The 13418-nt window shown below is 41.6% G+C and overlaps 2 protein-coding genes across 6 annotated transcripts in view; one reads left to right on the forward strand and one right to left on the reverse strand.

The window, feature by feature from the left end:
- The window catches only part of SPATA6L (spermatogenesis associated 6 like), a 37559-nt gene extending 33734 nt beyond the window's left edge, over positions 1-3825 (reverse strand). The window contains exon 1 of the mRNA XM_006768239.2: positions 3703-3825. Within this exon, the coding sequence (XP_006768302.1) occupies positions 3703-3741 (39 nt within the window). The 5' untranslated portion in view covers positions 3742-3825. The remainder of the gene's footprint in view (positions 1-3702) is intronic.
- A 6421-nt stretch (positions 3826-10246) lies between these two features.
- CDC37L1 (cell division cycle 37-like 1) overlaps positions 10247-13418 on the forward strand; it is a 35190-nt gene continuing 32018 nt past the window's right edge. For 3 of the 5 annotated variants that reach the window (XM_006768244.2, XM_015566890.1, XM_006768243.2), the window contains exon 1: positions 10247-10548. In XM_006768244.2, the coding sequence (XP_006768307.1) occupies positions 10417-10548 (132 nt within the window). In that variant the 5' untranslated portion in view covers positions 10247-10416. Of the gene's footprint in view, positions 10549-11968; positions 11992-13418 lie in introns of those variants that run through there. The other 2 variants (XM_006768242.2, XM_015566891.1) reach the window with 2 other exon arrangements.

The raw sequence follows: 13418 nt of genomic DNA on the forward strand, positions 1-13418 counted from the left end.
GCTGCCCGAGGAGGACCGCATCGACCTGAACCCGTCCTTCCTGGGCATCGCCCTGCGCTCCCTGCTGGCCATCGACCTGTGGCTGTCCAAGAAGCTGGGGGTGTGCGCGGGAGAGAGCTCGTCCTGGGGCAGCGTGCGGCCCCTTATGAAGCTGCTGGAGATCTCGGGACACGGCATCCCCTGGCTGCTGGGCACCCTCTACTGCCTGTCCAGGAGCGACAGCTGGGCCGGGCGCGAGGTGCTGATGAACCTGCTCTTTGCTCTGCTTTTGGACCTGCTGCTGGTGGCCCTGCTCAAGGGGCTGGTCCGCAGGCGTCGCCCAGCCCACAACCAGATGGACATGTTTGTCACCCTCTCGGTGGACAAGTACTCCTTTCCCTCGGGACATGCCACCAGGGCCGCCCTGGTGTCGCGGTTCATCTTGAACCACCTGGTGTTGGCCATTCCACTGAGGGTGCTGGTGGTACTGTGGGCTTTCATCTTGGGCCTCTCCAGGGTCATGCTGGGGCGACACAATGTCACCGACGTGGCTTTTGGCTTTTTTCTGGGCTACATGCAGTATAGCATCGTGGACTACTGCTGGCTGTCACCGCACAATGCTCCAGTCCTCTTTGTACTGTGGAACCAACAATGACACCGTCTTATTCATTATGGCACCAGGAGATCTAGATGTTTCCACATGCGATCATGCTGACATAAACCAGCAGCCATACCGCTTGTCCCTCTTAGGACATTTCAGGCTTCCTTTGGAATTTTAGGTGCCCCTCTTGATGGGTTGCTAGGCTGAAGCCACATGCTGGCCATTACTGATCAGGGCCATATTACAGAAAGAAAGAAAAATCCCACTGTTATACATTCAACAACTGTTTGTATCTCCAGGACAACTGCAAAGAAATCGAGCTGGGGTGATTGTAATGTTGCTGTTTTTTCAAAATTGACATCAGAAAAATTGTATTTTGTAGTGATCCTATACATCAATATATCACTTGTGAACTGAACTTTGGGGGGGGGGGAGGATCTTCATTCTGTAAATATACAAGCAGATAAGCTGTATACTAATCATAGTTCTTAGTTATTTAAGAGTCTAAGACATAGCTTTTTCTAGTTTATTCTCTGAAGATCTGTTATCACAGCTGGGGAGATTTCCTCTTAATCTTGATTTTCTTGGTAAGCATTTTTAGTTTATTGTCTCTTCCATCTTTGTGGGCTTGGTAGTGAGAAGAGAGATTATAGTACATAACTTTCTTTTACCTCTTCAAAAGGTCTTTAAATTTCTATTTAGTTCCCACTATTCTCTAATATTATCTTTTAGCATTCAGAGAACAAGCCAAGAACTTACTTGAAGAAGATACACTGAAAGATGGACATACCTATAGTCTCTAGAAAAAAAGGGAGGATAGAACAATGGCCTTACACAGAAAAGATAAGCTACTGAGGAGGTCAGAGAAACTGAGAGTTTGGGGGTAGCTAACCACATACTACTAGTATGTCAATGGACCAGTATGGTAGGATATAGGGTCCTGATACCTGTCATCTCTACTGAATTAAAAAAAAAAATGCTGCTCCACTGAGTTAATAAAATGGGAAAATAATGTGACTCTGCAATGCAAAAGTGTGAGCTTTTTCATCTATACCACAAGGATGACCTTGTGTATTAATACTTTTTCATATGGAATTCTGTTTCCCTGTATACGGCACACTTTAAGTAACAGTATTTCATTTGAAATTAATCAGGGGAGTCTGCTGCTATACAAGGTACAACTAACTCCTAAATTTACATTTACATTGACCTTTACATTTAAAGCACTTTATTCATGGTGCCTCCCCCAAATCACAAGAACAAAGACCACCAAATGTAGAGTGGACACTGCTCATTATTCTTTGACCATGAAAAACTGAAAGGGTAAGCTTTAAATGCCTCTCTACCTAAAAATTAAGAACCTTTAAGTTAAAAACCTTTGACAAGTTATTTTGACATTTATAAATAGAATGGATTATAACCTTTGATCTGTCATAAACTAGGAGAGGTGCACATAGGAATCTGGAGAATGGCTGTGACAAGTAGGCTATGATTGGGTGGAAACAAATTTTCTGAGTGTGGGAGACACACTGAGAGGAATAGCTACTCTTCAAGATAAAAGAGTAGCTTTTCAAATAAAATCATTTTCATTCCCACAACATCCTGAACACAGACTACCTCTTCACTTGCAGAGTCAAACTGAAGCAGTAAGTACTTTGCTTTATCATTTAATCTTAGATCCTTTATTTTAATGGTAACAATATTCAGGCCAGATATTTGGAAGCATGACATTTCTTACAGTGTCCACAAACCTGAATATTAGAGGCTGAAAATTAGGCTTACCTTCTGGTTACTGGCTATATATAGTTCTGGAATTCCCTATCTTAGTTGCTGGGGCCTAGTTTGCTGGCTTTAAAGCACAGATCAATTCACCCTGTTTTTGGAGGATCCTAAGTACTGTAGAGTAGAAAACTGATTTCACTGTTAATTAATTGTATACTGAGGAATGCCTTTTAAAAATGACAATAAAATTAACCAATAATATTGAAATGAGTGTTTCATTTTTGCCTTGATGAAGAGGAAGACTGATTTATCACTCACCCTTTCAAGAATTCCTTCACCTTACTACTACACATTTTGAGAGCTTGCAATTGATATTGCACGGCTGATATAGCCTGGTTCTATTTGCTGTCAAAGTGGAACATCCAGGAAATTCTGCTCTTTATTTTGTAGTTGTGTGTATAATGAAACTGCATTTGTCAATTGTATAGAGACTAACCATATTTTCCATAGCCATAACCTGTGTGGCATGTTTGCTTGTAATCATGGCCAGGAGAGAAGTCCCTATAGTTAGGAGGCAAAGCTGCAGGACAGCCTGTCACTACAGATGGAAGGATTGGAAAATGGGAACTGAAATAAGAGGAATGACTTGCCGAAACCGGTTTGGATCAGTGGATAGAACGACGGCCTACGGGCTGAAAGGTCCCAGGTTCGATTCTGGTCAGGGGCATGTACCTGGGTTGCGGGCACATCCCCAGTAGGAGATGTGCAGGAGGCAGCTGATCGATGTTTCTGACTCTCTATCTCTCTTCCTCTCTAAAAAATCAATGGAATATATTTAAAAAAAAAAAAGAGGAATGACTCCAAACAGTGGAGTCACTCTGTCACAGTGTCTCACTTAAGCAAGATTCGGTGGATAATTATAAGACAGTTGATTGATTTCCCCTTTGGAATTAGCAAACCAGACCTAATAGGGGAAATAGCTTTGAAATATCTTATTGGTTCCTAGAAGTGAAAAATTATCAGGAAGTAATGAGGCTTTATGAAATAAAATTCTAACCTGGTTATTTAAAAGAGGGTTTTAAACCTTTCCCAAATCTTTATCCTGCAAAAGAAAAGAAAATCCTCCTTGCACTTAATACAGGGTTATTTTTAAAGAACAGAAAATTTCAGGATAAAGCTAGAAACAAGTTGGCTTTAAGGGGGAGGAAAATGGGAAGAGGTTGAACTGAAGTAAAGGTTAGGAGGTCTGGGAAGACCAGTGTAGAAAATCGTAGGGTCAGAGTACTGTTTGTTCCAAAAGATAATGATGTCTGTGTGGTGAATAAGAGGGTGTGGTGAGAATGGCCAGGGACCCTTTCAGAACCTGGGGAAAGAAAGGGAGGTTCGTTGATCTTTCTTACCGCCCGGATCTGCAACTCCACCACCACTTCCAGAGGCATCGTTCCCTGCGTGGGCGAAAGGACCGGGATGAAAAGATCCTTTCGCGTTGAGCCTAGGACAGATCTTTCTTAGTTTAGTTCAATCCCTGGAGCAAATGTTCCCAGCTCCCACCCCTTCCTACCCCATCTGTTCCCCAGTGCCCAGGTCCCCTCCCACCCGGACGGGTCTCACACAGCCGGAGCTGGAGCTAAGGCTTCCAGAAGGCGGAAGCGTCGCGTTGCCATGGAAACTCAAACGCGCAACCTTCCACCTTAGAACGTCAGCGAGGTCTAAGGCGCAGGCGTACACGTCTTCAATGCTCTGCTAGGGAAGCGCGGTCCCACGGTCCGCTTGCCAGACTGTGCGCTGAAGGGGGAAAACGACCAGGTACTGAGATGGTAGCCGGGTGGCGAGATGCTAAGAGCCCTGGTTCCCATTACACCAAATGTTGACAGTGTCCGTCTAAAAATGGATGTGGCCCTGGCCGATGAGTGTGGGCACGTGCACCGTAATGTCGTCGGTTAGATTCCGGGTCAAGGGCACTTATCTGGGTTGCAAATTCGTTCCTGGCCCCTGTCGGGGTGTTTGTGTGGGAGGTAACCAATCCATATGTCTTTCTCACATAGATGTTTCAATTAACATAGTAGCCTGTCCCTAAAAGTACTCTCTTGTTTATGAAATATTATGTCCTCGTGTTTGGTCCGCAAAGCACACACTGTCAATAAGAAATTCAACATGTGCTTTTTAGAAATACAAGGATAATTTTTTAAAAGGTTTTTAAAATGTTAGGTACCCTGCTTTAGCCACAATAGAAATTGTCAGTCTCTCTTTTGGGGGTTTAGTTAACCTAATGCAAGCAATGAATTATATTATCTCCCAATGGGTAGTTACTGTAGTTGCCAAAATCAGGCTTACACTGCAAAAACCGTCAGTGGTGGCAGACAGGGCAAGCGTTATTAACCAGTAGGGAAAATTGCATTTCCTCCCCTTCCTCCCTCCCCGCCCCCCTTCACTGTATTTAACAAATAAAAATGGAGTGGCTGTTTCTAGCAAATTGGAAAAATCTGGTAGGGCCAATGCTGACTCAAAACATTTAATTGTGATGAGTCATTTATTATTAATATTTTGTATTGGAAATTTATATAAATGCAAAATGCAAGTGCAAAAAGATGCCTTGAGACAAAAATTAGGTATTCATTTGGTAGTTGGAGTTCTTTTCCCTGGAAGGGAAAAACTGAGTATGATGAAGAAGGGTACTTTGTGTCCTTATCCAATCCTGGGTGCTCTGTCTACATATCAAGAGGTACATAAGTGGGTGGTTGGCTTCCTACAGTATCCAGAGCACTGATTTGTCAGCTCATAACAGCTTGCTGGCACCCAGACTAGTACAGTGATATATGAGGAATGGACCTGTGTTGACCCTTACCAGTGGGTCACCACCAACACCAAAGCTAAGACATGAAGGAGAGTGAGGATCAAACAAAGGAGTAAGTGGGGAGAGACAAAATGGGAGGAATCCATCTTTATTGAGAACCTACAAAGTGCTAGACACATCGCATATGCATCATTCATGTAACCCCCACAATAACTCTTTGAGGAAGATATTATTATCCCTATTTTATAGATGCAGAATCTGTAGAATGAAATCAGATGGCCTTTTGCCCAAGGCCACACAGCTAAAGGGAAGCAACCACACTTGAATCCAGGTGTACCCTGCCATGTCACTGTTCCTGTAACATAGACATCCTAGAGACACTTATGTCCCATCTTATGTTCTTCCTAGACTTAACTGGACTCTCCTTGCTTCACTGAACTCTCCTGGATAAAACTGGGCTCTTCTTGCTTGGCTTCTAGGACGTAGCCCTCTTCTGGTTTCCCTCCAACTCTTTGGCTATTCATTCTCTGTCTCTGTTCATCCTAAGCAACATTTCTAGATCCTGTTCTTTCCTCACAATACTCTTTATCTAGGATTTCATCCACTGTGTGTATGGATTAGCATAGCTACACAGATTTACATATCCCACACAGGCCACTCTCCCTGACAAGGTGACAAGGTGGAATCTCATGATTACAAATATATATATTTAAATACATATATTTAAATTTAAATGAACTAAAACTAAATTTAAAATTCAATTCCTCACTCCCCACTCCCACTAGTCACATTTTTAAAAATATATATCTTTATTGATTTCAGAGAGGAAGGGAGAGGAAAGATAGAAACATTAATGATGAGAGAGAATCATTGACTGGCTGCCTCCTGTATGCCCCACACTGGGGATCGAGCCTGCAACCTGGACACCGGGCATGTGCCCTGGCCGGGAATCACACCGTGACCTCCTGGTTCATAAGTAGATGCTCAATCACTGAGCCATGCCAGCCAGGCTCACTAGTCACATTTTAAAGTGTTCAATGGCTACGTGTGGCTAGTGGCTATTGTATTGGATAAGGCAAGAAGAATTATTTCCATCATCACAGAAACTTCTATTGAGCGGAGTTGTTCCAGAGCTAACTTCACTTAAAGGAAATCTGGGGGTAGAGAAACTTGTTAGTAACACAAGGAAGCAAACAGACATATTGAGAATGTGGGACATTTTGTAGGACAACTGACCTAATTAATCTGCAATAAGTCAATGACATTGAAAAACAAAGGAAGCAGGGAAGGGGAAATGCTTCAGATGAAAAGTTACTTAAGATGACCTGACAACCAAATGTAATATGTGGACTTTGTTGGCACCCTGATTCAAAAAAACCAACTTAAATAGAATATTTGAGACCATCAAGAAAATTTTATTATGGTTTGGGTATTAAATAATAACAATAGGTATGATAATGCTAGTTAATAGGTATGATAATGTCCTTGTGTTTATATAAGACAAATATCAACATTGTTTAGAGATACATATTAAGGTATATAGTAGAAATGATCTAATGTCTAAAATTTGTTTTCAAATATCCTAGGAAATGAACAAAAGGAATGGATAAAGAAAATGTAGCAATAGCTTGATAATTGTTCATCTGGGTTAATCTGAAGTTTACTATTATTCTATAGTTTTGTGTATTTAAAAATATTCATAATAACAACTTTAAAATATTTAACACATACTTAAGTAAGAAGAGAAATCATATCCTTATGCGGATCTCCTTCTGTCCTAAAATAGCCCATCAAAAGAATTCTTGGTGGCATCTCTATGAAATTCCCTTCAACACAAGTCCATATACACTTAAAGAGAAAAATATGATGGATTTATTCACCCAAAATGCAGATAAGAAAATTATTATGGTGTAAAGTACTTTACAAGTAATGCAGCAGGAACCCCACTTAAGGAAAAACAGAAGCACTGTATTATAAGAATAGTGGTCTCTGCGTGAATGTCCAAAACAGGAGCTAGTAATTTGAGTAGTATTTCATTAAGTATATGTACACCTCTAGAATTTTCCCCAAGTATCAGGAATGCTTCCAAGGAAGGAATTAAATTGCAATTGAACAACTTGTAACAATCTTTAAGTCATTTGGGATCTGGGCCCACATATGGGATACATTTCACAAACTTTATTAGAATTCATGAGTCAAACTCATATGTTACTCTTTAGCTTCTGCTTTGCCTCACTGGCATTTGCAGGCTCAACAGTTACTTAACCACACCATATAAACCCTTCCACAAGGACTGCCCTTGGGCATTCTGGACTGCATGGTCCATATCCTTCCATTTTAAAGTCATTTCCATTCAGGAAAAACTAATATGTTCCTTTGAGCTCCTGGCTAGTTCTATGTCCATGAGAGTAGTAGATTAATTATAACCCAAAGCAATTTCCAAGGAATTATATTTATTATCCAATATAAGAAAGAAGCGTATGATTTGGTTCCAAGGCTTATAAAAAGTGTCCACTTTACAACAACAAAAAATATATATATTTTTAAAAAGTGCCCACTTTACCTGGGCATAAGCTTCAGGCCCCAAAGTCAGCAATAGTTAAAATGAGAATATTTCTGATGTTATTATATCTACCCTTTCTCCTCCTCCCAAAATATACCAATTTCCATTCCCTTTTTACCCTCTTCCATCTTTATTTAATGCTATATCTTTCTTTTTATATTTGTTTCTATTCATTAGTTCCTTACTCATCTTTTCAGCATATATTTATTAAGTACCTACTATGCACTAGGTACTGTCTGGACAATGGAGGTACAGGGTGAACACGAAACAATCTATGCTCTTGTGGACCTTATGAAAAATACTAAGAAGGAAAGACCCAGGGGGTGACATAGAAGGCTACAGGTTGGAGAGGGAATAAGAACCTAATTTAGACCCAGTGGACAGGTCAGCTTCTCTAAGGGTATGACAATTTGATCTCAGATCTAAAAAGGAAAGCATGACCACTAGAATGTATTTTAAAGAACTAATAGAAAAGATAGCCAGGAAAAGGGAACAACAAATGTAAAGGGCCATGGGTCAGGAAAGATATTGGTATGTTTGAGGAACTAAAAGGAGGCCACTGACTATACCAACAGAGATCTTGGCAAGAGGTAGAGGAGGTTAGGAGATAATGCTCAAGAATTAGACTGGCACTGGGTATTACAGGAATGTAAGCAGTTATGACAATGTGATCTAGTACCTAACACCCATAAGCTTTTCTTCATTGCTAAATGGCACCCAAGTTTTGCTGGGGTGGTAATGCATCTAGTTCCAGGGAGTGAATCATAATTATGTATGGTGAATGTTATGTACAGGGAAATCACTGAAAACTTCTGAGAAATATTCTCAATTTCATTTGAAATAACTTTTTTTAAAATATATTTTTATTAATTTTTTTACAGCTGAAATAACTTTTTTTAAATATATTTTTATTGATTTTTTACAGAGAGGAAGGGAGAGAGATAGTCAGAAACATCGATGAGAGAGAAACATCGACCAGCTGCCTCCTGCACATCTCCCACTGGGGATGTGCCCGCAACCCAGGTACATGCCCTTGACCGGAATCGAACTCGGGACCTTTCAGTCCGCAGGCCGACGCTCCATCCACTGAGCCAAACCGGTTTTGGCTGAAATAACTTTTTAATGAAAGATACAAGTGTTTTGCCTCATCACCCTTTGTACTTTATCTGCTGTCATATTTTCTCCTGTGGTTTTCACTCCTAAACTAAAAGGTTTAGTTTTTCAAGTTTTATTTGTAATTAATTATTAAGATATAACAGATACGCATTGGAAAATATTCAAACAGCATAATACAGGAAAACTAAGAATAGAAAGTGATGATTCTCAGAAACTTCCCTTCCAGCCTTACTCGCCAGGGGTAATCAATAGCAATTCTTGTTTACCCTCCAGGAATTTTCTATACCTGTACATGCACAGTTTTTACACAAATTGGATCATTCTCTTTCTCTACAGCTATAGATATGCCCGCACATATAACTAACTTTGCAAGTTGCTTTTATTTTTTTAACTGAACACGTTCGGGAGATATTTCTATATGAGCTTATTTATATCCATTTTACTATTTTTAAAAGACTGATACTATCCCATTGTAATAACAGACCATAACTTTTTAAAGTTCTATAAATGGGAACGTTTGGCTTTTTTTTTCTTGCCACACACACAAAAAATGCTGCAGTAAATCATTGTAGATAAATCATTGCATATTGATGCAAAAATAACTGCTGGATAATTTCCTGGTAATGAAATTGCTGAATCAAAGCACTTAATCCTCTGATTTAGTCAAATTGCCCCTCCCGAAAAGGTTATACAAACATTTCCTCTCAGAGTATTTCTTGTCAACACTCTGTATTGACTGACTTCAAAGGTTTGCCAGTCTAATAGATTGGGGGGAGATGACGTCTCCTTTTTAGGAGTCTCTATAATTATGACGACAGCAATACCTGATGGTTAAATGTGCACGTTTTAAAATGCACATTTTAAAGATTCCCTAGGCTAATCCTAGTTTTTACCCTTGATATGTGTAACCTTGGGCATGCTGGGTCTATAGAGAATCAATCTTTAGGACTAAACGAGACAGGCAGACATACAGGAGGCCCTCCCTGTCCGTTTGCAATCAGTGGTACTCGTCTAAATTATTTAAAGCCGTGCGGGGTCCAGTCCTTCACCTTGGCGTCTTCCTCCTGGCCCAGGCTCGCAGAACTCTTGTTGCGTGTAACTCAAAATGAGAGGAAAAGTGGCTCTGCTTTTCAAAATTCTACTCCCCCCGCCCCGCCCCGCCCAACACCCTCGCTTCAGAAATACTGGTTTTACATATCAATGTACAGCAATGAGGTGCAGATTTTAAACAAGTGGATGCTCCCTGGTCTGAGCATCACCCGGCATCTAGGTCTCCCTCCCTGTTTATAGCGCAGGAGACACTGGGCCCGCAGCGCCCCTCGGGGTGAGTCGGCAGCGACGAGAACTGCAGGGAACCGAGTGTTTAGAAAGTGGGACTCCCAGAGCCAAGCCTCATACACACGGGCCAGGACGCACCGCCCTGGCCCCGCCCTCCAGGCCGGAAGTACCGTCCCTAATCGTGTCCGTCGAGTTCCGCCGTCCGCCGGTGGCGGGGCCCGGGCTAGCGTGGGGCGTGCGTCGGCGTCGCGGGCCCCAGAGGGATTCTGGGTAACGGCCCCGGCCGGCTGGGCGGCTGGCTCGGCGCAGCAGGTCTCCCCCGCACGCCGAGGCTGTGTGTTGTAGGGCCCGGGGCAGCCCGGCATGGAGCAGCCATGGCCGCCTCCAGGACCTTGGAGCCTCCCTCGGACCGAGGCTGAGGCTGAGGAAGAGAGTGACTTGGATGTGTCTCCCAGTTCTCCCCGCTGCCCACCACTGCCGGGCGGCGGCGCCCAGGTGAGAAGGGGCCCCTTTCTGCGAGCGGCAGGGGAGGTGCAGTGGCCGGGCTCCCGGAGGCCCCCGGCTCTGCGACCCTCTCGGGTACCCTGGTCTGCGCTGCCACCTCACCCGCTGGGGCCGAGCGCCCGGTGCCATCACACCGCTATGGTAGCATCTTCTAAAGCAGCGGTTCTCAACCTGTGGGTCGTGACCCTTTTGGGGGTCGAACGATCCTTTCACAGGGGTCGCCTAAGACCATCGGAAAACACATATATAATTACGTATTGTCTTTGTGATTAATCGCTATGCTTTAATTATGTTCAATTTGTAACAATGAAAATACATCCTGCATATCAGATATTTACGGTTCATAACAGCAGTAACATTACAGTTATGAATAGCAACGAAAATAATTCTATGGTTGGGGGGGGTCACCACATCATGAGGAACTGTATTAAAGGGTCGCGGCATTAGGAAGGTTGAGAACCACTGCTCTGAAGGCTTGGAAGAGGGGCCGGACCTGTGTGTCCAACCTCCACCTCTGCCCGCACCTTTTCACCTTGGCTCATCCTTCCTCACCCTTGGAAGACGTGCCTCCCCCAAGCCCTCTCCTGACGGCACCCAGATGGGGGGCGACTCATACGGTCACATTGACCCTTTGTCCTCTTGTGCGTGGTGTTACCCGAGCATTGCATTCTGGTGAAGGTTCTAATATGTGTGCCTAGTTCATCATTAGGCACAGCAAATGGTGGTATTTCAGCAGTTCACCGAGCTCCTTCCTTGTAAAGGTTTCTGATCCGAATGTACTGCTGTGACATCTGAACAGATTAAATGTCGCTTTTGAGGCTGGCCTCACATCTCTCCCATTCGCGTGACCATTTTACTACCCCTGACGGTGGTTTTTAGTTTTGCTTCCCATCCTTCTCCAGTACAAACGCAGAGGCTCACGTTTGCCTTGTCCTTAAAACTTCTTCCTGAGGTTCCTGATGCTACGTGTGGTTTTCAGCCCAGCATGCCTTCCTCTGAAACTTAGCTACATGTGATGTGCTGTTTAGGATTTTTCTGGGTCCTGTCTTAATAAAAGTGCTTACATACTCATATCATCTTGTCCTGGTTTTTCTCCTGAGTGTGTTTTGAGCGTGTGTTACAGGATTGCAGACTTGTCTGTTCACCCAAACGGATTATAGGTGTCTGCTTTCTAGGCTTCGTGCAGAATGGAATCCCCAAGGGCTTAACTGAATTAATACAGTTTCTCTCTAGACTCATCTTGCAAGCCGTTAACGAATACGAGCCATTTAAGTCGTTTGTCACTGAGTGCAGGGTCATGGATCCTATGCCCAGCTCACGGAGTTGGCTTCAGACAGAGAAAAATGCTGTTTCATAACACAGACTGTACTTTGGCCAGCCAGTCATTGGGAAAATGCAAGACATTTTTCAGGAGGACAGAGTGAGAATTGATAGGTCAGTACTCACCCACTAATGATGGGTCACTGGTGTCATCTTTGTATACAAAGTGTGTTATATAACGGCATAATGAATGTGCTACAGAGAGGAAAAGAGAATGAACAGCAGCTGCCAATGTCAATTTTGAAGGCGTATGGAGAGGGTAGAAGAAGAATTTTAGTGCATTGTGGTTGAATCTCAAGAGAAACTTAATTTTTAAAATATTTGTGTATTAATCTGTGGAATTATAAGCTTATTTAGCAGGAAGGGATTTTAGAAGCAAATAGCCTTATCTCTTTCATTGAAAATTATTTCCCTGAGATCATGTAGCTAGTTAGTGGCAGAATTAAAACCAAAAACCACTCTGACTCCTAGTACAGTCTCATTTTTTCCCACCTACTGCAGTGCCCATCCTGTGATGTAATGCAAAACTATTTCGCTGAAACTACCTTTGGATACTGTTAATATCTGTAAAGTGATTACTAATCCTAAATTAGTTCATGTTATAACCTGTTTATTTGTCTTGCTGGCTTTAGGATTTACATTTGGATTGGAATATTCGGAAAGAATAAAATGTTTAATTCAATTTATAAACATTGTATAATCTTTATAAAAAAGTAGCTTTGGTTCAATTTTATGGAATTTGGGAATCTAGACATATTAATGTTATATGTGATGTCTAATCCTGGATGTAATGTTATACATCACATATGACATTAATTATAACAGAATTATACATTACATATAACATATAGCAGTTTGGAATATAGAGATAAAGTTAGACCATAATGTTCAAGTTTCTTTTTTGATTTTATGTTCCTTGAATTTATGTTTAATATCCCTTTAAAATCTCAATATGTTCACAGATAAAATATGACTTTTTATTTAGTCATCTCAATACATGCTGCATAGTTTGCTCAAATACCCAAACATCTATATAGTCTGCAGAGAAGAATTTAAACATAAATCATTTTCAGAATTTAGAGATAAGATTTCTATGTTATCTGAGAAATGACTTAAGCATCTGAGATCTTGGTCCCCAACATATGTTACCAGTTTGGCTCAAATAAAATCTTACAAAAATTCAAAACAAAAAAAAAAGAGAGAAAAGAAATGACTTGAGAATTTGCTCCCACATAATTTGAAAATGCTAGATCTGTTTGTATATACATTCTTCCTTAGTATATCTTTGTCGTTTCTTACAATATAAATTTTATAGCTTAAATTGTCTTCTTTTCCTGGCTCCTCCTTAAAGCATAGCTAGTCTGCACTTCTTGATTCTATTCTAAGATAGCAAAAAAATAAAATAAGTACTTGGTTAGAGTCATGTGGTGCCTGGGCTCCAAACCTGCTAAATAATTAAGTAAAACATCTGAATATCAACAATGTCCACATTTGCCCCAATAGAAATCTAAGTTTACCTTGAAGACTCATGTAGGAAATAG

Source organism: Myotis davidii, unplaced genomic scaffold (assembly GCF_000327345.1).
Source record: "Myotis davidii unplaced genomic scaffold, ASM32734v1 scaffold83, whole genome shotgun sequence".
NCBI classification, from domain to species: domain Eukaryota; kingdom Metazoa; phylum Chordata; class Mammalia; order Chiroptera; family Vespertilionidae; genus Myotis; species Myotis davidii.